At 43.0% G+C, this 25,083-nt stretch overlaps 1 protein-coding gene across 2 annotated transcripts in view; it reads left to right on the top strand.

Annotated features, from left to right (window-relative positions):
- GSDME (gasdermin E) overlaps positions 1 to 25,083 on the top strand; it is a 138,228-nt gene that overhangs the window by 16,868 nt on the left and 96,277 nt on the right. For both annotated transcript variants that reach the window (XM_069729871.1, XM_069729872.1), the window contains exons 2-3: positions 12,178 to 12,412; positions 20,693 to 20,885. In XM_069729871.1, coding sequence (XP_069585972.1) covers positions 12,196 to 12,412; positions 20,693 to 20,885 — 410 coding nt within the window. In that variant the 5' untranslated portion in view covers positions 12,178 to 12,195. The remainder of the gene's footprint in view (positions 1 to 12,177; positions 12,413 to 20,692; positions 20,886 to 25,083) is intronic.

Raw genomic sequence — 25,083 nt, 5'->3', positions numbered from 1 at the left:
GGTACATCATGTAGGAGGTAGTAGTGATGGTACTGCATGTACATCAGGTAGGAGGTAGTGCCGATGCTGAGGGTACATCAGGTAGGTGGTAGTTACCGTACTGTGTATACATCAGGTTGATATGATGTCTTCAAAAGCGTGGAGTCGTGGATCCGCCAAAAATAATTAGCAATGAAAATTACAAAACAAGGCAAAATACATATCAAAAAGGTAATAATAAAATAAGAGGTGAAGACTCAAGTGTGAAAAGGGCAAGGTCTAAACACATTATGTAAGAAGGGGCAGCAACCAAATGACATAATGCAGAGCACGTGTACTGACTGGTTGATGAAAGAATAGGTGACTACTAATTTATATAGCAAGAAGTACTATAAAAAGTCCAATAATCCATAATCGCATGTTTTATATGCCAATAATAACTGTTCTTCATGTTATTCAGCTAGAAAAAAAAATCTATTTGAAAATGTTGACCATCATGTCTGCGTAGTAGCAGCTATCGGTGTACGAGTATATAGCTGTAATCTGATAGCTGCTACTGCGCATGTGCCGGCGACGCCATGTTACTTGAGAAGAAAAAAAAAATTCCTCCTCCAAGATGGTGCCACCCGCGCCTGCTCAGTAGCAGCTCTTGGCTGTCTCCTAGATGTGAACAGAGCTTTTGTATTTCTCCTGCACCATTCATAGTAAGGCTACGTTCACACTAGCGTTGCGCCGCCCTGCGTCGGCGACGCAACGCGCGACGCACGAAAAAACGCGCACAAACGCATGCAAAAACGCGCGCGTTTTGCGACGCGTGCGTCGTTTTTTGACGAGAATCGGACGCACAGAAAATGCAACTTGTTGCATTTTCTTGAGTCCGACGCTAGCGTCGTAAACGACGCAAGTGTCAAAAAACGCCACCCAAAAAACGCACGCGTCCCCTATGTTAAACATAGGGGCGCGTCGCCGCTGCGTCGCCGGCGCAACAGCGACGCACATTGGCGGAACGCCAATGTGAACGTAGCCTAACATAGTAACATAGTTAGTAAGGCCGAAAAAAGACATTTGTCCATCCAGTTCAGCCTATATTCCATCATAATAAATCCCCAGATCTACGTCCTTCTACAGAACCTAATAATTGTATGATACAATATTGTTCTGCTCCAGGAAGATATCCAGGCCTCTCTTGAACCCCTCGACTGAGTTCGCCATCACCACCTCCTCAGGCAAGCAATTCCAGATTCTCACTGCCCTAACAGTAAAGAATCCTCTTCTATGTTGGTGGAAAAACCTTCTCTCCTCCAGACGCAAAGAATGCCCCCTTGTGCCCGTCACCTTCCTTGGTATAAACAGATCCTCAGCGAGATATTTGTATTGTCCCCTTATATACTTATACATGGTTATTAGATCGCCCCTCAGTCGTCTTTTTTTTACTTATACATGGTTATTAGATCGCCCCTCAGTCGTCTTTTTTCTAGACTAAATAATCCTAATTTCGCTAATCTATCTGGGTATTGTAGTTCTCCCATCCCCTTTATTAATTTTGTTGCCCTCCTTTGTACTCTCTCTAGTTCCATTATATCCTTCCTGAGCACCGGTGCCCAAAACTGGACACAGTACTCCATGTGCGGTCTAACTAGGGATTTGTACAGAGGCAGTATAATGCTCTCATCATGTGTATCCAGACCTCTTTTAATGCACCCCATGATCCTGTTTGCCTTGGCAGCTGCTGCCTGGCACTGGCTGCTCCAGGTAAGTTTATCATTAACTAGGATCCCCAAGTCCTTCTCCCTGTCAGATTTACCCAGTGGTTTCCCATTCAGTGTGTAATGGTGATATTGATTCCTTCTTCCCATGTGTATAACCTTACATTTATCATTGTTAAACCTCATCTGCCACCTTTCAGCCCAAGTTTCCAACTTATCCAGATCCATCTGTAGCAGAATACTATCTTCTCTTGTATTAACTGCTTTACATAGTTTTGTATCATCTGCAAATATCGATATTTTACTGTGTAAACCTTCTACCAGATCATTAATGAATATGTTGAAGAGAACAGGTCCCAATACCGACCCCTGCGGTACCCCACTGGTCGCAGCGACCCAGTTAGAGGCTATACCATTTATAACCACCCTCTGCTTTCTATCACTAAGCTAGTTACTAACCCATTTACACACATTTTCCCCCAGACCAAGCATTCTCATTTTGTGTACCAACCTCTTGTGCGGCACGTTATCAAACGCTTTGAAAAAATCGAGATATACCACGTCCAATGACTCACCGTGGTCCAGCCTATAGCTTACCTCTTCATAAAAACTGATTAGATTGGTTTGACAGGAGCGATTTCTCATAAACCCATGCTGATATGGAGTTAAACAGTTATTCTCATTGAGATAATCCAGAATAACATCCCTCAGAAACCCTTCAAATATTTTACCAACAATAGAGGTTAGACTTACTGGCCTATAATTCCCAGGTTCACTTTTAGAGCCCTTTTTGAATATTGGTACCACATTTGCTATGCGCCAGTCCAGTCCTTTTTTTTAGAGCAACTCTCTGCCGGGTTGTCAAAGATGTGTCCCAATACAAAACATGAAAAAAACCAAAAAAGGACACATTCAAGAAAAAACACCAAAAACAGGCAAAGATGCTTACCTGTCTAAGTAGGCCTCAATACAAATGCACAAGCAGGGTGCAGCGGACCCAAACAAAATAGCAAATGCACAGGTGCAATACCTAATGAAACAGCCAGCCTTCAATAAGGGTTTGGCCGTGGGTTGCCAGCTTCCATATTATGGCCCTAATATCAACTAATACCTTACATATATTTGTCTTTTTTTTGCACGTATATTTTTTGCAGGGTGCAGCTGGGCCCATATTGTTCTGTACACTGTGGCCTCTGTTCACACGGGATGCATTTTAGCACTGGGCATCCCGCCATAGGGCGTTATTAATCTGTCCAACAAACACATAAAACAAGTCGGCCACTCTCTTTCTCCCACCTGCTCTCTCTCTCTCTCCTTCTCCTTACTGCTGGAGACATATCTCCCATCCCTGGACCCCCACATCTCATACCTCCCATTACTACTCCCTCCTATCACTCCCTATCCAACATGAACTACCGCAATCTTTCCAACATAAAACCCGTGCCCCTGACGCCCACCCCCCTGCTCCCTCTCTCTGGAGCACTCTGGAATGCTCGCTCAATCTGCAATAAGCTTCATGTGATTCACGACCTTTTTCTCTCCCGCAATCTTGCCTTCCTTGGCCTCACAGAAACATGGCTAACACCCTCTGACACCGCCTCCCCTGCTGCGCTGTGTTACGGAGGCCTCCACTTCACCCACACCCCTCGACCCGGCAACAAACATGGTGGAGGAGTGGGTCTTCTCCTTTCTTCAAACTGCACCTTTAACCCAATCCCACCTCTTCCCTCCCTTATCCTCCCCTCTTTTGAAGTCCATTCTGTCCGCATCTACTCTCCCTCCAACCTCCAAGTGGCCGTCATATACCGACCTCCGGGCCCGGCCACTGCCTTTATTGACCAATTCTCCACCTGGCTTCTTCACTTTCTCTCTGCTGTCACTTCCACCATCATCATGGGTGACTTCAACATCCCCATTGATACCCTTCAGTCAACAGCCTCCAAACTTCTGTCCCTTACCTCATCCTTTGGACTTACTCAGTGGTCCTCCGCAGCCACCCACACGGATGGGCATACACTAGACCTGGTATTCACCCGTCTCTGCTCTCTATCTAACTTCACCACCTCCCCTCTCCCTCTATCCGACCACCATCTGCTCACCTTCTCATCCCTGTCCTCCTCACCAATCATCCATATCCAGCAACATGCGCACCCACGCAGAAACCTTGCACACCTAGACACCCACACACTCTCTGACTCCATCCTACCACTGGCATCCATATCACTCCACGCCACAGACAGTGCCGCTGCTTTCTACAATGCCACTCTCGCATCAGCTATTGACACGGTTGCCCCTCTCGTCCATGGTAGAGCGCGACGTATCAATAGACAACCTTGGCATAATAACACCACCAAAAAGCTAAGGCAAGTGTCCAGGGTTGCGGAGCGGCGTTGGAAGAAAACACACTCGCAAGACGACTTCACTGTATTCAAACAAGCAACACTCGCTTTTAAATCTGCACTCACCTCTGCTAAACAGGCCTACTTCACAACCCTCGTATCTTCCCTATCCCACAACCCCAAACAGTTAATCAAAACATTTAACTCCCTCCTCCGCCCCCCACTGCCCCCTCCAACCTCCCTCATCTCTGCTGAGGACTTTGCCACACACTTTAAAAATAAGATCGACCAGACAAGGCAAGTCCTTATTGTTCAACCACCACAACCCCTTTGTATACCAGACCAATGCCCAAACCCCATAACCTCCCTATCCAACATCACTGAAGGGGGACTTAATTGTCTCCTCTCCAAATCCCACCTCACCACCTGTGCGCTCGACCCCATCCCATCCCACCTCCTCCCCAACCTCACCACCACACTTATCCCATCCCTAACCCACCTCTTCAACCTATCACTAACTTCTGGCACCTTCCCCTCTGCGTTCAAACATGCCACAATCACGCCTATCCTTCAAAAGCCAACCCTCGATCCAACTGCTATGTCCAGCTATCGCCCAATATCGCTGCTCCCATTTGCTTCCAAACTCCTGGAGCAGCACGTCCATGCTGAACTCTCCTCCCACCTCTCATCTAACTTGTTGTACGACAATCTACAATCTGGTTTCCGCTCCCATCACTCAACTGAGACTGCCCTGACCAAAATCACTAACGACCTACTTGCCGCCAAAGCTACTGGACAACACTCTGTACTCCTCCTTCTAGACCTGTCCTCTGCTTTCGACACAGTTGACCACTGCCTCCTACTGCAGATGCTCTCCTCCTTTGGCATCAAAGACCTCGCCCTATCCTGGATCGCCTCGTACCTTTCCAACCGCACATTCAGTGTCTCCCACTCCCATATTACCTCCTCATCCCACCCTCTCTCTGTTGGAGTCCCCCAAGGCTCTGTTCTAGGACCCCTACTCTTCTCAATCTTCTCAATCTATACACTTGGCTTGGGACAACTCATAAAGTCCCTTTCCAGTACCACCTCTATGCTGATGACACTCAGATCTACCTCTCTGGCCCAGACGTCACCGCTCTGCTGTCCAGAATCCCAGAGTGCCTATCAGCCATATCCTCCTTCTTCTCTCGCTTCCTCAAACTCAATGTGGACAAATCTGAACTCATCATCTTTCCTCCATCCCACAAATCTTCCTTACCTGACCTATCTATCGCAGTCAATGACATCATGCTTTCCCCTGTACCCGAAGTCCGCTGCCTCGGAGTAACCTTCGACTCTGCCCTGTCCTTCAAACCACACATCCAAGCTCTTTCCACCTCCTGTCGCCTCCAGCTCAAAAATATCTCCAGGATCCGTCCTTTCCTCAACCCCCAATCTACTAAAATGCTTGTGCATGCCCTCATCATTTCCCGCCTTGACTACTGCAACATCCTTTTCTGTGGCCTCCCTGCTAACACCCTTGCACCTCTCCAGTCCATCCTTAACTCTGCTGCCCGACTAATCCATCTCTCTCCTCGCTACTCCTCCGCTTCCCCCCTCTGCAAATCTCTTCACTGGCTCCCATTCCCTCAGCGTATCCAGTTCACATTGCTAATACTGACCTGCAAAGCCATCCACAACCTGTCTCCTCCATATATCTCTGAACTAATCTCTCGATATCTTCCCTCACGTGATCTCCGGTCCTCCCAAGACCTCCTTCTCTCCTCCACACTTATTCGCTCCTCATCCAATCACCTCCAAGACTTCTCCCGAATATCCCCCATCCTCTGGAACTCTCTGCCCCAACACGTCCGACTATCAACCACAGTCGGATCCTTCAGACGGAACCTGAAAACTCATCTCTTCAGGAAAGCCTACAGCCTGTACTGACACCGCTGCTGCCTCATCACTATCGAAGCTACCGCCTCACCAACACCGGAGCTACCGCCTCACCAACACCGGAGCTACCGCCTCACCAACACCGGAGCTCCTGCAACCCTCAACCTACTGTCTCCTTCCCCATAATCCTGTAGAATGTAAGCCCGCAAGGGCAGGGTCCTCGCCCCTCTGTATCAGTCCGTCATTGTTAGTTTGTTTACTGTATGTGATATTTGTAACTTGTATGTAACCCCTTCTCATGTACAGCACCATGGAATCAATGGTGCTATATAAATAAATAATAATAATAATAATAATTAATAGGCTGTAGCCAGATGCTTTGTATTCCTTGTGTGAACACGCCACATACAGAGTATTTTATCTTAGTGCATTGGTGTACCACACGGCCAAACCCTTATTGAAGGCTGGCTGTTTCATTAGGTATTGCACCTGTGCATTTGCTATTTTGTTTGGGTCCGCTGCACCCTGCTTGTGCATTTGTATTGAGGCCTATTTAGACAGATAAGCATCTTTGCCTGTTTTTGGTGTTTTTTCCAATACAAAACATGTCAAATGCACCAAAATTTCCCCAATAATTTTGAGATGGACGTTTTGGTAGACCGCGCTATTGTGAAAAAACGAGTAGCTTTTAATAACGTGTTTACATGTAATATGGATCTGCCTGGCATCAGTCATAATACATTATTATTTATTTATATAGCGTCATTAATTCCATGGTGCTGTACATGAGAAGGGGTTACAAACAGGGTTATAGATAACGTTTACAGTAAACAAATTTACAATGACAGACTAGTACAGAGGGGAGAGGACCCTGTCCTTGTGGACTTACATTCTACGGGATAATGGGGAAGAGACAAGGTCGGGGGAGTGGTAGCTCCGGCGGTTGGTGACACGGCAGCTCGGGTGGTGGTGAGGCGGCAGAATGGTTATTGCAGGCCGTAGGCTTTCCTGAAGAGATGGTTTTTCAGGTTCCGTCTGAAGGATCCGATGGTGGTGGATAATCGGACGTGTTGAGGCGTGGAGTTCCAGAGGATGGGGGATATTCGGGAGAAATCTTGGAGGCGGTTGTGTGAGGAACGAATAAGTGTGGAGGAGAGTAGGAGGTCTTGGGAGGATCGAAGATTACATGAGGGAAGATATTGGGAGATTAGTTCAGAGATATAGAGAGGGGACAGGTTGTGGATGGCTTTGTAGGTCAGTATTAGTAGTTTGAACTAGATTCATTGGGAATTGGGAGCCAGTGGAGGGATTTGCAGGGGAGTAGCGAGGAGAGAGGTGGATTAGCCGGGTAGCAGAGTTGAGGACAGATTGGAGCGGTGCAAGAGAGTTAGCGGGGAGGCCACATAGGAGGGTGTTGCAGTAATCAAGACGGGAGATGATGAGGGCATGCACAAGAGTTTTAGTAGATTGTGGGCTGAGGAAGGGACTGATTCTGGCAATATTTTTGAGTTGGAGGCGACAGGAGGTGGCATGAGTTTGGACGTGCGGCTTGAAGGACAGGGCAGAGTCGAGAGTTACCCCGAGACAGCAGATTTCATGTGCAGGAGAAAGCGCGATGCCGTTTACCGTAATAGATCAGGTAGGGGGGATACGCAAGATGAGGGAAAGATAATGAGTTTGGTTTTGTCTACATTGAGTTTTAGGAAACGAGAGGTGAAGAAGGAGGATATGGCTTAGGCTAGGTTCATATTGCGTTAATGGGTTAACGCTAACGGACTGCGTTGCATGGAAAAATTGTCGCAATTAACGCCATGCAACGGGTCCGTTAGCGCACCCATTGACGGTAATGTGAATCTGATCTCTAGCGCATCGCTAGCGCATGCCATTTTCGGCACGCGCTAGCGATGTGCCGTTATTTTCTGACGGACCTCGGACGCTGCTTGCAGTGTCCGAGGTGCGTCCGAGGTCCGTTCCTCGCTAGCGCAGATCGGGGATCTGCGCTAGCGGGATCGGCAAACGCGATCCCTATAGATACATTGCGTTAGCGCAATCCGCTAGCGCTATGCGCTTAACGGATTGCCCTAATGCAATGTGAACCTAGCCTTATAGACACTCCGGGATTCTGGACAGCAGAGAGGTGACATCTGAGCCAGATAGGTAGATCTGAGTGTTGTCTGCATACAGGTGGTACTGGAAGCCATGAGACTTTATGAGTTGTCCTAGGCCAAGGGTATAGATGGAAAAAAGTAGGGGCCCAAGGACAGAGCCTTTAGGGACTCCAACAGAGACAGGGCGGGAAGAGGAGGTAGTGTGGGTGTGGGAAACGCTAAATGTGCGGTTGGAAAGGTATGAAGCAATCCAGGGCAGGGCAAGGCCTTTGATGACAAGGAAAGAAAGAAAGAAGACTTGTGCCTCTCTCACAAGCTCCAACACATGGTATACAAGGCAGTGCCCCCTATAATTCCAGCATCTCATAGAGGAGGGCACCTCACAGAGCCACCATACAGTGGCACAGAATTGTCACACAGGCTCCGGACACATGAGCATTGCCATGTAAATGAGATGTAATGGGCGCCTGATACCTAGTACAGCCAGCAGCTCCAAAGTTGAGATTCCCCAATTAGATCACATTGATTTGTGAATAGCCTCCTCAAGGTGTTTTTTTCAGTTTTATGAGAACACTGCTTATACTTCAAAATAAGCATTATGTGCCTAGTTGAGCCTTCTCCTCTCTACGGCTCCTTGCTTGTCTTTGAAAAGACCACATTAGTAACATCATATCCACATCACATCTCTTGTCATTTGACTCATCATCACAGTGATTGGTATTTATAGCAGGAGATCGATGCAACCAATCTCTCCATTTTCTTGTAAATCCCTTTAATTCTGTATCCTTTCCATTACAGTGCACATACAGTGGGGCAAAAAAGTATTTAGTCAGTCAGCAATAGTGCAAGTTCCACCACTTAAAAAGATGAGAGGCGTCTGTAATTTACATCATAGGTAGACCTCAACTATGGGAGACAAACTGAGAAAAAAAAATCCAGAAAATCACATTGTCTGTTTTTTTATCATTTTTTTTGCATATTATGGTGGAAAATAAGTATTTGGTCAGAAACAAACAATCAAGATTTCTGGCTCTCACAGACCTGTAACTTCTTCTTTAAGAGTCTCCTCTTTCCTCCACTCATTACCTGTAGTAATGGCACCTGTTTAAACTTGTTATCAGTATAAAAAGACACCTGTGCACACCCTCAAACAGTCTGACTCCAAACTCTACTATGGTGAAGACCAAAGAGCTGTCAAAGGACACCAGAAACAAAATTGTAGCCCTGCACCAGGCTGGGAAGACTGAATCTGCAATAGCCAACCAGCTTGGAGTGAAGAAATCAACAGTGGGAGCAATAATTAGAAAATGGAAGACATACAAGACCACTGATAATCTCCCTCGATCTGGGGCTCCACGCAAAATCCCACCCCGTGGGGTCAGAATGATCACAAGAACGGTGAGCAAAAATCCCAGAACCACACGGGGGGACCTAGTGAATGAACTGCAGAGAGCTGGGACCAATGTAACAAGGCCTACCATAAGTAACACACTACGCCACCATGGACTCAGATCCTGCAGTGCCAGACGTGTCCCACTGCTTAAGCCAGTACATGTCCAGGCCCCTCTGAAGTTTGCTAGAGAGCATTTGGATGATCCAGAGGAGTTTTGGGAGAATGTCCTATGGTCTGATGAAACCAAACAGGAACTGTTTGGTAGAAACACAACTTGTCGTGTTTGGAGGAAAAAGAATACTGAGTTGCATTCATCAAACACCATACCTACTGTAAAGCATGGTGGTGGAAACATCATGCTTTGGGGCTGTTTCTCTGCAAAGGGGCCAGGACGACTGATCCGGGTACATGAAAGAATGAATGGGGCCATGTATCGTGAGATTTTGAGTGCAAACCTCCTTCCATCAGCAAGGGCATTGAAGATGAAACGTGGCTGGGTCTTTCAACATGACAATGATCCAAAGCACACCGCCAGGGCAACGAAGGCGTGGCTTCATAAGAAGCATTTCAAGGTCCTGGAGTGGCCTAGCCAGTCTCCAGATCTCAACCCTATAGAAAACCTTTGGAGGGAGTTGAAAGTCCGCGTTGCCAAGCGAAAAGCCAAAAACATCACTGCTCTAGAGGAGATCTGCATGGAGGAATGGGCCAACATACCAACAACAGTGTGTGGCAACCTTGTGAAGACTTACAGAAAACGTTTGACCTCTGTCATTGCCAACAAAGGATATATTACAAAGTATTGAGATGAAATTTTGTTTCTGACCAAATACTTATTTTTCACCATAATATGCAAATAAAATGTTAAAAAAACAGACAATGTGATTTTCTGGATTTTTTTTTCTCAGTTTGTCTCCCATAGTTGAGGTCTAACTATGATGTAAATTACAGACGCCTCTCATCTTTTTAAGTGGTGGAACTTGCACTATTGCTGACTGACTAAATACTTTTTTGCCCCACTGTATTTTATCTAGATAGTCCCCCATGCATGCTAATTACACCTACTGGGGTAACTGAGATCTGAGTCTATTGCATAATGTGATCATCCAGGAAAGTGGAAGTATATTTAGCTGCTGATTTCTTCACATTTGTTACTGACCAGACCGCGTGTCCATACTCTGCATTCATGACATACTTTGTTGATTAGTTGCACACAAAGTTCTGGAGCCAAACATCCAATTTGCTTGCAAATCAGCTGCTGGTTCCCAGTTTTATCTATACTTTGACAGATTGTCTGAATACTCTGCTGCAAGGTGTCTGACTGCCTCTTAAACATTACAGTATTTCCCCCATTTCTTACTTCTGCTGAGATCATTTCCCATTTTGACATGAACTACAGTTTCAGCTTTGTGTAAAAACCTTAAAGGAGCTGTCGCTTCTCTGACATTTAGGGACATTTAGTGACATGAAATGAAATAAATGTCATCTAGATGTGTGCCCGATTAGCGAGAGCCACAACTATTCTCAGAATGAGTCTCGACTTGAGCTGTGAGGAAAGGAGAGGTTCTATAGAAGCTCTCAAAATTCACAATCATGCTTGCCTGCAATTTTTGGGCTCAAATAGAACTGAATGTACAGAGCCCATCATATGTCCATATTCCGCACTGCATGCAATGAGGCCCCAATCTCAAGAAAGATGGCGTTCCACTGCTGACAGTAGCATCTGTCGGACATTTATGCCATATCCTGTCGATATAACATAAATATGGGGCAACCACTTTAAATGGAAAACTGATAGATGAAAAGTATCAAGTGTGTTTAACTTTACAGATGCTTTATTTTTTATATAGTGCCCCTTGGAAGCCAACACTGAATATGTTTCTTTGGGTGTAACTGTTTAGTGCCATAGTAGAAGCTTAGCTATTTGTCTAAAGTTTACTAAACTTCTATTATGTTCTACTGAACTCTAAAATGTCTTTTTAACTATATAATTAAATGGTTTTCCTGGGCATAATAAATAATTGCCCAAGGTGATAGTTTTGTAGCAAAGTGATTGATAATTACCTATTATTACCTACCTGGGTCCGGCACAGGCCGCTCCGTGGTCTACGCCGGTACAGAGAGTAGAGATGTTACCGTTCTACCAGCCACTGGACTTGAGTAACACTTCATCGGGATGTTTTACTGATGACATGCTGTTCAATCACCCGACTTCTGCAGCCATGACATGCCGCAGCGGTCCTGTGACTGGTGAAATGTTGACGTCTTCCATTCTTTTGCCGACACTGACCATGGAGCAGCCTACACTGGATCCAGTATGGTGCCAAGGTTTTATTGTGCGCAAACATCCCCTTTTAAAATCACCTTTATTAGAAATAAGGGGCCTAGTTAAGTCTATGAATAACAGCCCTCTTGCACCAAATCTGACAGCAGGCTCTTTGTATTTCAGTAGTTAGCGTTCTCTGGGCATGTGACACATATTCTTTCCTTAGACTGCCAGAAATGTTGGCATGTGTGACACCATTCCTGCCGATGCTCGTTATTAATTCTGCAGGTCAGACTTAGTTTTATGTGTAACTGAACATTAAAATCCATTTCATGCAATCTGTAGGTTCTTGTGGTTTCTCAGGGTCTTCAGATGAGCCTCTGACATGTCCTGGCTGCTCTTTGGATGTATGGAATGATCATTGCATCGGTGTGCATGGGCTCTTACTGTGCTACTTCACTAGTATGTGCTTACTATAATCTTGAAGCCACTTTCTTTTCTGTTTTAGGACATTTCATTATCCAACATGTTTGCAAAAGCTACTAAGAATTTCTTAAGAGACATCGATGCCGGTGGTGAGCTGATCTCTGTCTCCAGTTTAAATGACTCGGATAAAGCCCAGCTTCTTAGTGTAGTGGCAAAGAAGAAGCGATTCTGGTGCTGGCAGAAGCCTAAGTACCAACTTTCATCGTGTGCCTGTTTGCTGGGTGATGTACTGACTGAAGAAGTTGCTGTAAAACCAGGTATGGGTCATATAAGTCACTTTGCAGCATAAAAAGGCCGTACAGACAACATGGACCCTGCTACTATCTGATGACCTTACTACATGACACAACTGCACAACCTTTGTACCGTCATAATAAAACACATTCTGCCATGTATTCATCCCTTATTTCAACTATATTTGGCTGAAATAAGACACTGCAGGTTATCTACAACCTTTCCATATTGATAATAATGTAGACTTTAGATAAGTTTCCAGTTGTGTTACCAGTTCTCAGCCTTTTCAGGCAATCATTAAATAATCCTTGCATTCCTGTATCTAGGAAAGTATATTTAATCGAGATATACTTCATTTTTGTATAGCACCCTGCCATTAACGATAACAATATTGAGCTGACATAGATGACAAATGAGAGTCATATTGCACGACTCGTTAAAGAGTTGATTGTGGCTTGTAGGATCGCTACTTCCAACAGGTGGAGCTATAGAGTCCTCTTTTTCTCTGAAGAGGCAATTTGCATATAGAGCTGAAATGAGCAGCTCCTTGTTACAAATGTTAAACATAGCACAATGTTTAGTTCTGTTGCAAAAAAATAAATATATAAAATCTTACAGCTGATATAAAAATCTTACACACCCTTGTTAAAATGCTAGGGTTTTGTCATGTAAAAAAAAATCATACCAAGATGAGACATTTCAGAACTTTTACCACCTTTTGATGGCAGCCAAAATCTGTACAAATTCATTGCCAAACAATCTAAAATCATTTTCAAGGGGGGGAATAAAAATAACAAATCTAAATTAATGTGGTTTATTTTTCAGTTGAATTGTACTGATTAATGCTGAAATTAAAAGTGGAAAAAGTTCAGAAATGATTCTTTTTCTAGGCTTTTTTCACATGAGGAAAAACCTTGTATTTTTAAAGTGGTCCTAGGCTTTATAATATATATATTTATACACATTCCTCAATATTGAAATTGCAACACCAAGAAGGAAAACTTGTGGAATTATGAAAATCACAGCAATACATGCACTTACATTCCTTGGCATGCTATCAATGAGGTTATTGATGGATGTCTGAAGAATGTTCTGCCGTGCTGAATGTACTTGGACACGCAAATCATCAAGATCCGGTGCTGGCAGCTCTGTTTTCATTTGCCAACGAATGATATCCCAAATGTGCTTGATGAGAGATAAGTCCAAAAAGGCTGCAGGCCACGGTAGCACGTTTAGGCCATGCAGGCTGCTCACAGTAGCATGAACAACATGTAGCCTGGCATTGTCATGTAAAAAAAAAAAAAAAAGAAAACAGCACTTGTGACATGGCTGCACTACTGGTTCCACCACCAAATCAATGTAATGCTGAGCTGTTATTGTACGTGGAATAAGGACTAGAAGGGTCTGACTATCCTATATTATGCCACCCCACTCCATATTTTCAGAAGTAGGACTGATGTGAAGTTCCCTCCTGAAGCATGCCTCTGCGTGGCTTTGCTCACGTGGTCTCCAGATCATATTGTGATTGTCAATTGGATCCAAGACAAAAGCGCCTCCAGCCTCTGGTAGCGCCTCCAGCCTCTGGACCCTACGCTGACAGACATAGCAAACCTTCTTGCCACAGCTCGCATTGATGTGCCATCCTGCATGAGCTGCACTATCTGAGCCACTTGTGTGGGTTGTAGAGTCCATCTCATGCTACCACGAGTGTGAAAGCACAACCAACATTCAAAAGTGACCAAAACATCAGCCAGAAAGAATTGGTACTGAGATGTGGTCTGTGGTCCCCACCTGCAGAACCACTTCTTTATTGAGGGTGTCTTGATAATTGCCAATAATTTCCATCTGATGTTTATTACATTTGCACAAAAGCATGTAAAATTGATTGCGAAACAGTGTTGCTTCCCAAGTGGACAATTTGATTTCTCAGAAGTGTTCCCTTTATTTTTTTTGAGCAATATATACAGTACAGACCAAAAGTTTGGCCACACCTTCTCATTTAAAGATTTTTCTGTATTTTCACGACTATGAAAATTGTACATTCACACCGAAGGCATCAAAACTATCAATTAACCCCTTCCCGACCAGTGACACAGCGTATGCGTCATGAAAGTCGGTGCCTATCCAACCTGTGACGCATATGCTGTGTCATAGAATGATCGCGTTCCTGCAGGCCGGGTGAAAGGGTTAACTCAAATTTCACCTGACCTACAGGAACAGGGGGAGTGGTATTTCAGCCCAGGTGGGGTGGCTTTGCCCCCACGTGGCTACGATCGCTCTAATTGGCTGTTTCAGTTTCAACAGCCAATCAGAGCAATAAGACAAAAGGAGGTGTCGACAAGATGGACAAAATGATTGGAGAGCATTCGTGCAAAAGGCAGACTAAACGTTGGCCTGTTGCCCTTTTTTCCAATATCCTTGATGTGTCAGCCCTCAATAGCTACATTGTTTATTGTCAAACTAATCCAGAATTCCATGCCAACAGGAAAGACAAGAGACGTCTATTTTTGACAGAACTTTGCTATCAACTTTTGATGCATACTATGATGGAGAGAAGCAGCATGATATGCTTATCAAGGCAAATTACGGAGGCAATGATCCGATGTGGAATACGCTTTCTGGAACATCCAGAGCAAAGAGAAAAAAAAGAAAGCGCTGCTATATTTGTCCAGCAAAGAAGGAAAGAAAATCGGAGCGTTTCTGTTCTACTTGCGAACAAAATGTATGCAAGGAACATTCAGCCGAAAAAATAATATGCGAGAATTGTCGGGGGAATATGTAAAGTTACAAATAAATATTCCTGCACCAAGTTTGCTACAACCAAAAAATGTTTTCATAAAAAAAAATTGCATATAGAATGCCTATATTTGGCGTGCCCGTTTACTTACTTTTTTGTTGTTTTATGCACATAATTATGTTTTGAAATATACACATCTTAGGCTGTATTCCCAGTAGCGCTGGGGTTCACCAGAAGGGGATCCATAATGGATCTGACCTCCTGGTAACTCCAGCTAAGGCTGCCGGAAAGGCGGGATTCTGCCATCCTTAGCTGGGGTCGCCAGGAGGTCAGATCCATTACGGATGCCCTCCTGGCTGACCCCAGCGCTAGTTGGAATGCATCCTTACCTTGCAATTGTAAAATAAATTTTCAAAAGTATTTTTATTTGAGTTATTCCGTGTTATTTGCACACGTGCCTGAAAGGCCCCAGGTGCGTGAATATGGGGTAGTCCCAAAAAAAGTTGTTATACCGAAATGCCTATAACATAAAAATATATGAACAACTGGAAATTACTCACAACTATATACCTAGAGTTTCAAAATTCTAACTAAAGTAATTTTACAGAAAATAGAAAACAAGTAACCTGGCAGGCCTGCGAGGCCCCAGGTATGCGTCCGCCAGCCTTAGCTGGGGTCACCGGGAGGTCAGATCCATTACGGAATCCCGTCCTGGCGGACCCCTGCGCTAGTGGGAATGCATCCTTACTTTGCAATAAACTTTGAAAAGTATTTTTGAGTTATTCCATGATAATTGTAAACAGGCCTAAAAGGCCCCAGGTGCGTGAATGTGTAGATTTCTATGGGTATGCATTCTAGGGTTAATAAACTTCCTGAATGTGGTTTTGAGCACCTTGAGGGGTGCAGTTTTTAGAATGGTGTCACTTTGGGGTATTTTCAACCATATAGACCCCTCAAACTGACTTCAAATGTGAGGTGGTCCCTAAAAAAAAATGGTTTTGTAAATTTTGTTGTAAAAATGATAAATCGCTGGTCAAATTTTAACTCTTATAACTTCCTAGCAAAAAAATTTTTGTTTCCAAAATTGTGCTGATGTAAAGTAGACAATGTGGGAAATGTAATTTATTAACTATTTTGTGTCACATAACTCTCTGGTTTAACAGAATAAAAATTCAACATTTGAAGATTGCGAAATTTTCAAAATTTTAGCCAAATTTCCATTTTTTTCACAAATAAACAAAAAAATTATCGACCTAAACTTACCACTAACATGAAGCCCAATATGTCACGAAAAAACAATCTCAGAACCACTAGGATCCAAATAGGATCTGTTGAAGCGTTTCTGAGTTATTACCTCATAAAGGGACAGTGGTCAGAATTGCAAAAACTGGCCAGGTCATTAAGGTCAAAATAGGCTGGGCCATGAAGGGGTTAACACGTGGAATTATATACTTAAAAGGAACCTGTCACCTGAATTTGGCGGGACCAGTTTTGGGTCATATGGGCGGAGTTTTCAGGTGTTTGATTCACCCTTTCCTTACCCGCTGGCTGCATGCTGGCCGCAATATTGGATTGAAGTTCATTCTCTGTCCTCCGTAGTACACGCCTGCGCAAAGCAATCTTCCACAGGTAGGAATTGGTTGGCTGTGTAAATTTAGAAACTAATCTGCAGCATTGCACGCTTGGCGGTTCCAAGCGCTGTGGATTAGACTGGGGTGGAATGAGATGATTTGCATAGCTCCGCCTACTGCAAAGGATTCTGGGTAAACCTGCTATTCTTTGTATTATGCTGCTTGCAAGTACTTTACGTTTCAGGAAAGCATCCACTATGTATTTCCTTTAAGTAGAGGGCTTTTCGGTCTCTTTCGTCCCGCTACATTTAGCCCAACTTGGGTCTCTCCCTAAGGTGGCTAGCATATATGTATCGCTTGCTCACCGAGCCCCACTCCATACAGCCAACCAATTCCAGCCCTGTGCTGATGAGGGCCTAAAGCCCGAAACACGTGTCCACAGGTAGGAATTGGTTGGCTGTGTAAATTTAGAAACTAATCTGCAGCATTGCACGCTTGGCGGTTCCAAGCGCTGTGGATTAGACTGGGGTGGAAAGAGATGATTTGCATAGCTCTGCCTACTGCAAAGGATTCTGGGTAAACCTGCTATTCTTTGTATTATGCTGCTTGCAAGTACTTTCCGTTTCAGGAAAGCATCCACTATGTATTTCCTTTAAGTAGAGGGCTTTTCGGTCTCTTTCGTCCCGCTACATTTAGCCCAACTTGGGTCTCTCCCTAAGGTGGCTAGCATATATGTATCACTTATTAAACCTGACAGCGCACACCTGTGAGGTGAAAACCATTCCCGATGACTACCTCTTGAAGCTCATCAAGAGAATGCCAAGAGTGTGCAAAGCAGTTATCAAAGCAAAAGGTGGCTACTTTGAAGAACCTAGAATATAAGACATAATTTCAGTTGTTTCACACTTTTTTGTTAAGTATATAATCCCACATGTGTTAATTCATAGTTTTGATGCCTTCAGTGTGAATGTACAATTTTCATAGTCATGAAAATACAGAAAAATCTTTAGATGAGAAGGTGTTCAAACTTTTGGTCTGTACTGTATATGTATGTGTATATGTATTGTAAATTTACAGTTTGCTACAAGCCATCACACAACTCACAACTCTGTAAAAAGAGTCTTAACCCTCCGTCACATACAACTGATCTGACAGGCGCTTCTCTTTTACTTTCATTTCTCCTTCCTCACCAGATTGTGAGGAAACCCCCTCCCTCCAGGTAGTCTCCTGTCTCTTGAAGGTCTATGAAACCTGATATCACAGTTGGATTTCAGAGCTTCAGGGGAGAGGATATAGCTGCACAGATCTCTCAGGCTCATTGTATGTGAATACGTCACATTCAGTAAGGTTGGTATTTTATGTTTTTATTCATCACAATAGTTTATTTAGCTTGTTTTATGAATGTATAGCACAAAATGTGAGGATATTTCATAGAAATAAGGGAGATTTTATAAAAGAAAGTGTGCTGCTCAGGCATATACAGTAGTTCCCTAACATATTCCTTCTCTTGCTTCAGATTATCTGCTGAAATGGAGAGGAAAATGTACAATTTATCCAAACAACTTGATGTTGAGGAAGTAACAAACATGCTGTTAGATGATAGAGACCTCACACTGAATGAGGATTTAGGAGAGGAAAGTGAGATTGATTCTCATGATGAGGTGGAAGAATGTGTCCTGGATTCTGAAACAGAGCAAGATGGTGACAGTGGTGAGGATGAAGAAGTTGGATCATATTATATTGGAAAAGATAAAAATACTAAATGGAACAAGAAGCCATTCCAGAAAAAACGTAGGGAACCTTTAAACATTATTACTCACCTTCCTGCAGTAATAGGAACTGCACGTAATGCAAAAACTGCAGTTGAATGCTGGAACAGTATATTTACAAATGACATTCTGGACTCTATTGTCACATATACCAACCAATATATAGACATTATAAAGGACAAGTACATCTGCAACAGAACCATCAAGCCCACAGATGAAATAGAACTGCGTGCTTTTTTTGGATTACGGTACCTTGCAGGAGCTTATAGGGCAAATAGACAAAGTTTGGAGGAACTTTGGGGTAAAGATGGGGATGGAGTTGAGAAATTTAGCCTTGTTATGTCCATAAACAGATTCAAGATTCTAATTCGTTGCCTTCGGTTTGACGACAGAACTACCCGAACCGAACGCAAAACACATGACCGACTTGCTCCAATTCGTGATATATTTCAAAGATTTGTTGTAAACTGTAAACAAAGTTATTACCCTGGAGAGAATCTCACTATTGACGAAATGCTCCCTGGTTTTCGTGGTAGATGTGCCTTTCGTCAATATATTCCATCAAAGCCAAACAAATATGGAATAAAAATGTATGCCCTTGTTGATGCCAGTAAGACCTACACTTACAACCTGGAAGTTTATGCAGGAAAACAACCAGAAGGTCCTTACTGTGTGAGCAACAAACCCATTGATGTTGTAAAAAGACTGGCTGAACCCTTATTTGGATCGGGTCGCAATATTACAGCTGACAATCGGTTTACAAGTTGTGATCTGATTGATTATCTGAAAATTCAGAAGCTGTCATATGTGGGAACTGTAAGAAAAAACAAAAGGGAATTGCAACCACAGTTTGTAAGTGTGAAAGAGAGACAACAGTACAGCAGTATGTTTGCATTCCATAATGGAAAGGCTTTAGTTTCCTATGTACCACATGCCAAAAAAATCGTACTTCTTCTATCAACACTTCATGATGATGCTGCCATCGATCCTGGGACTGGGGCAGAAAAAAAACCGGAGATAATTACATTTTACAATGCCACCAAAGGGGGTGTGGATACAGCAGATCAGATGTGCTCCACTTTCAACGTCAGCAGAAACATCAAACACTGGCCAATGGTCATATTTTTTGCTATGTTGAATTTGGGTGGTATAAATTCACAAGTAATTTATCTTGAAAACAAGCTTGAACCACTCCGTAGACGATTGTATCTGAAAAAATTGGCCCATGAACTAGTACTTGGAGAGCTACGCAGGAGAAGCGTGAAAACAATCGGTATCCCCTCTCGCCTTCAAGTTCAGCTCAAAAGGTTCCGCCCAGAAGATGATGGTGAAAAGTCACCATCTGCACCACCTCACAAAAGAAGGAGATGCACCACCTGCCAAACGGAAAGCGGAACCAGAAGGCTTTCAAATTATGAATGTCTCAAATGTCATAAAGCAATTTGCCTGACACATGCAAAAATGGTCTGTAATTCTTGCTATTTGCTCTGCAAGTGTGACTTTTCTGGGGAAACCTCAGCATCTACTTCTGATTGAATATGTTTTTAATAGTACTTAAGGTACCTTAAAATTAAGTTTGTGTTAAAAAAATTTCTTTGTACATTTTTTTGAGAGAGTCGAACTGGGGACTATTTGGCGGGAGTTTTGAAAAGTTTGTATTTCATAGTTATTAGTTTTATGTTAAGTAAATGTTTTTTTTTGCAACTGATTATGTGTAGTCTCTTTTATTACATCCCTATGAAGGTCACTGATCACTTTTAGAGCACTGAAATTGCAAACATTAGATATTATAGGTATTTTTCCAGCAGGCGCCTGACAGGCACATTGTATGTGAACTCGTTAGTCCGAATATTGTATGTGACGGAGGGTTAAGAATAACAACCAAAGAAAGAAAGAAATAATTATTCTTTTATTACTTGTTTTCATGTGCAAGAGAACGGTAATTAAAGATATAAAAAAAACATAATACCTATAATCATATCAACCTGTTTTATCAAACTCTATCATTATTTATCCAGCACTTTGATGTGTATTGTGGGGTATACGTCCGGAGATAGTTGTGACATATTCTGGACGGAGGGCTGTAATGTGATGTTGGCATGGAGTATAACCTTCTTCAGCATAGATGCTGCCATATTGAGGTGGACCCCTCACCAGTTAGTCCTTTTTAGGCTATTTTCTTTCACTTGTCTAGTTTCACACCTACTTTCTTGTATTCTTTTCTAGTTGTAGTTGAATCAGAATTTGTGAAATACGAAGGAAAATACGGCGATGTCATACAGGGAAATGTTGACGCCGATTTTGTCACAATTCATGGCAATGTCACTGGGACTGAAAGAGTGGAAAGTCAGTCTTCTTTTGGAACTCTAAGAAAGCAAGAGGTTGACATGCAACATCTCATGAAGGATGTACAAGACAGGTAACGAGTTACACCTGATTTATGGTGAATATTGTTCTTCCTTTCTACAATAATTCTGCACATTATTCATTTTATTTTAGTAGTTAGACCATTTACACTTGATCTAGCAGTGCAATATAATTCAGCCAACGGATTCAAGTTGGGTTATCAATTTTACCACATGCAGAACCATATTAAAAAAAAAAAAGTCCTGAATTGCTGTTTTTTGTTCAATCTGCCTCCCAAAATTGGAGTAGAAAGCAATCAAAAAATGTCATGTGGCTGAAAATGGTACCAATAAAAACGTCAACTCATCCCGCAAAAAACAAGCCCTCACATGACTCTGGGCGAATATATGGAAAAATTATAGCTCTCAAAATATGGTGATGCAAAACTAGTTTTTGCAATAAAAAGCGTCTTTTAGTTTGTGACAGCAGCCAAACATAGAAACCTGATATAAATCTGGTATCGCTGTAATTGCACCGACCCGAAAAATAAAGTCGCCTAATCACTTATACCGCATGAGAAATGGCGTAAAAAATAAAAGAAAACAATTCATCTCCTGCTGTTGATTTTTTTTATTTTGCCTCCCTAAGGTCGCAGTTAGGATCCGTGCACATTTATCCTGCTCTCTGCGCTGAGCGCTTACATCGGGGTTTCCGTGAAAATCTCTGAAATACGTGATTCAGATGGAACTTCTGGTGGGAGATTCACTATAATGAGGCAGATGGAGGCACTGTGGAAGCCGTCTGACATGTGATCCGGCTGTGTCCGGCTTTTTAGGATTGCATGAAAGTGTCGCCGACCACAGTTTTGTGCACTTCTGAAAATAAGGACACCGCTGAACAGAGGCCTGATGTAGTCCAGAGTAACTCTGCTGCCTCATTATAGTGAATCTCCCGCCAGAAGTTCCATCTGAATCACGTATTTCAGAGATTTTCACGGAAACCCCGGTTTCAGCGCTCAGCGCCGAGAGCAGGATAAATGTACACTGACCCTAACTGCGACCTTTGGGAGGCAAAATAAAAAAAAATCAACAGCAGGAGATGAATTGTTTTCTTTTCTTTTTTTACGCCATTTCTCATGCGGTATAAGTGATTAGGCGACTTTATTTTTCGGGTCGGTGCAATTACAGCAATACCAGATTTATATCGGGTTTCTATGTTTGGCTGATGTCACACACTAAAAGACGCTTTTTATTGCACTCTGAATCACGTCACTCAGAGATCAATTTGGAAACCCCAAAGTAAGTGGTCAACATAGAGTGCCGGATAACTGCGATACCAAACGTTATGTAAAATGTTCCCAATAAAAGCTTCAACTCCATCCACAATAAAAGCAAGTCCCTACTCAGGTCTGTCATCTGTTAACGGAGATATAGGGGGGCTTCCACATAACTGGTAGTACAAAGGCTCTGGAAAAAGAAATGGCTCCTCACCCACCAAAAGAAATTCAGCAAATTCTCCACTCTCAAATCCAAATGCCCCCTCCTCCCTTATGAGCCTCACAGTGTACCTAAACCACATAATCATCCACGAGTGGCATTTCTGAAACGATGAGAGCCCACCTAACTTAAGGGTGCATGCCTCCAGAAGCACGGGCTGGGCATAACGTACTGGTGACTGCAACGTACTGGTCACTACAGTGGCAGTTTGCAATTTTCACTCAGCAACATTCATTGCTGCTTGTGTCTGGAAAATACCCATGGAGTCAAAATCATCGCTACACCTGTAGATAAATTCACCAAGGGGTATAGTTTTACAAATGGGGTCGCTTGAAGGGGGATTCTGCTCTTCTAGCAATTAGGGGCTCTGTATATGGAGTCCGCAAACTGTTCTAGGAAAATCTGCGCTCCAGGAGGCAAATAGCGCTCCGTTCCTCCCGAGTCTCTCCGTATGGCTAAGTAGTACAGTACAGCCACATATGGGGTATTGCCACATTCAGTAGAAATTGTGGGACAAATGTTGGTGACATCTTTACCCACTTCTTGTGTGAAAATGTAAAATCTGGGGCTAAAACTAAATTTTGTTGGTAAAAGTATTGTTGTTTTGTCTTCACTGCCCAATGGCATAAAATTCTGTGACACACCCGTGGCATCAATATGATCACTGCACCCCTAGATTAATCCATTGAGAGTTGTAGTTTGTAAAATGGGGTCACTTATGGGGGTTCTGCTGTTCTGGCACCTCAGGGGCACCTCTCCCAGTGGGTCATGGCACCTGCCAACCATAATAGTAAAATCTGGTGCTCCTTGCCTTCTGAGCTTTGCACTGTGCCTGAAAAATATTTCCCAATTACATGTAGAGTATTCGCGCACTGAGGAAAAAATGGTGTAAAAAATTCCTATTAGCCCTTAGAAAAATTTAAAACGTGCGGCTAAAACAACATTTTAGTGGTAAAAATGTAATTTATTCTTTCTTCACTGCTCAATGGTATAAAATTCTGTGAGGTTCATATGGTGTCAATATGATGACTGCACCCCTAGATGAATTCAATAGGGAGTGTAGTTTGTAAACTGAGTTCACATACAGGGGGTTTCTGTTGTTCTGGCACCTCAGGGGCTCTACCAGTGTGACATGGCACCCTCAAACCATTCCAGCAAAATCTGATCTCCAATATGGCGCTTCTTCCCTTCTGAACTTTGCAGTGTGCCTCAAAAATAGTATTCCCCCACATATGGAGTATCAGCGTACTCAGGAGAAATTGCACTACGAACTGTATGGTGCAATTTCTCACGTTAACCTAAGGAAAATGCAAAATTTGGGGCCAAAATAACATTTTTGTGGGGGAAAATGTGTTTTTTATTATTTTCACGGCTCAACTTTATAAACTTCTGTGAAGCACTTGAGGTTCAAGATACTCACCACGCATCAAAATATATTTCTTGAGGGGTCTAGTTTCCAAAATGGGGTCAGTTGTGGGGGGTTTCCATTGTTTAGGCACATTAGAGGCTCTCCAAATGGGACATGATGTCCGGTAATGATTCCAGGAAATTTTACATTCAAAAAGTCAAATGACGCTCCTTTCCTTCCAAGCTCTGCCGTGCACCCAAACAGTATTTTTCTCCCTCATACTGGGTATTGACGTACTCAGGAGAAATTGCACAACAAATTATATGGTGCAATTTGTCCTGTTGGCCTTATGAAAATGCAATATTTTGTGCTAAAAACATTTGTGGGGAAAATTTTGATTTTTTTTTTTTTTTTTTTTTCATTTCACTGCTCAATATTATAAACTTCTGTGAAGCACCTGAGAGTTCAATGTGCTCACCACACATCTAGATCAGTTCCCTTAGGGGTCTAGCTTCCAAAATGGTGTCACTTGTGGGGGATTTTCACTGTTTAGGTACATGAGAGGCTCTCTTAAAGTGACATGGCGTCCACCACTTGTTCCAGAAAATTTTGCATTCAAAAAGTCAAATGGCACTCCTTTTCTGAGCTCTGCCGTGCACCCAAACAGTGGTTTTCTCCCTCACATAGGGTATCGGCATGCTCAGGAGAAATTACACAACACAATTTGGGGTTCATTTTTTCCTTTTACCCTTGTTAATATAAAAAAAATTGGATCTGAAATAATGTTTTTGTGAAAAAGAAGTTAAATGTTCATTTCTTTTTCTACATTTTCAAAAATTCCTGTGAAGCACCTGAAGGGTTAATAAACTTCTTGAATGTGGTTTTGAGCACCTTAAGGGTATGTGCACACGATGCGGATTTTGCTGCAGATCCGCAGCAGTTTCCCATGAGTTTACATTACAATGTAAACCTATGGGAAACAGAAAACGCTGTGCCCATGCTGCGGAAAAAAACACACGGAAACACAGCGATTTACATTCCGCAGCATGTCACTTCTTTCTGCGGATTCCGCAGCGGTTTTATAACTGCTCCAATAGAAATCCGCAGTTGGAAAACCGCAGTGAAAACCGCAGAAAAACCGCTGTAAATCCGCGATAAATTCGCAGCGGTTTTCCACTGCGGATTTATCAAATCTGCTGAAATCTGCTGCGGAAAAATCCACAGTAGACCAGAATACGTGTGCACATAGCCTTCGGGGTACAGTTTTTAGACTGGTGTCACTTTTGGGTATCTTCTATCATGTAGACCCCTCAAGGGGACTTCAAATGTGATGCGGCCTCTAAAATAAATGTTTTTGTAAAATTTGTTCTAAAAATTAGAAATTGCTGGTCAACTTTTAACCCTTATAACTTCTTAACAAGAAAAAA

This window comes from Ranitomeya imitator, chromosome 6 (assembly GCF_032444005.1).
Source record: "Ranitomeya imitator isolate aRanImi1 chromosome 6, aRanImi1.pri, whole genome shotgun sequence".
Taxonomy (NCBI): domain Eukaryota; kingdom Metazoa; phylum Chordata; class Amphibia; order Anura; family Dendrobatidae; genus Ranitomeya; species Ranitomeya imitator.
Note: the sequence above shows the minus strand (reverse complement) of the source record. Positions and strands in the feature narration are given on the sequence as shown.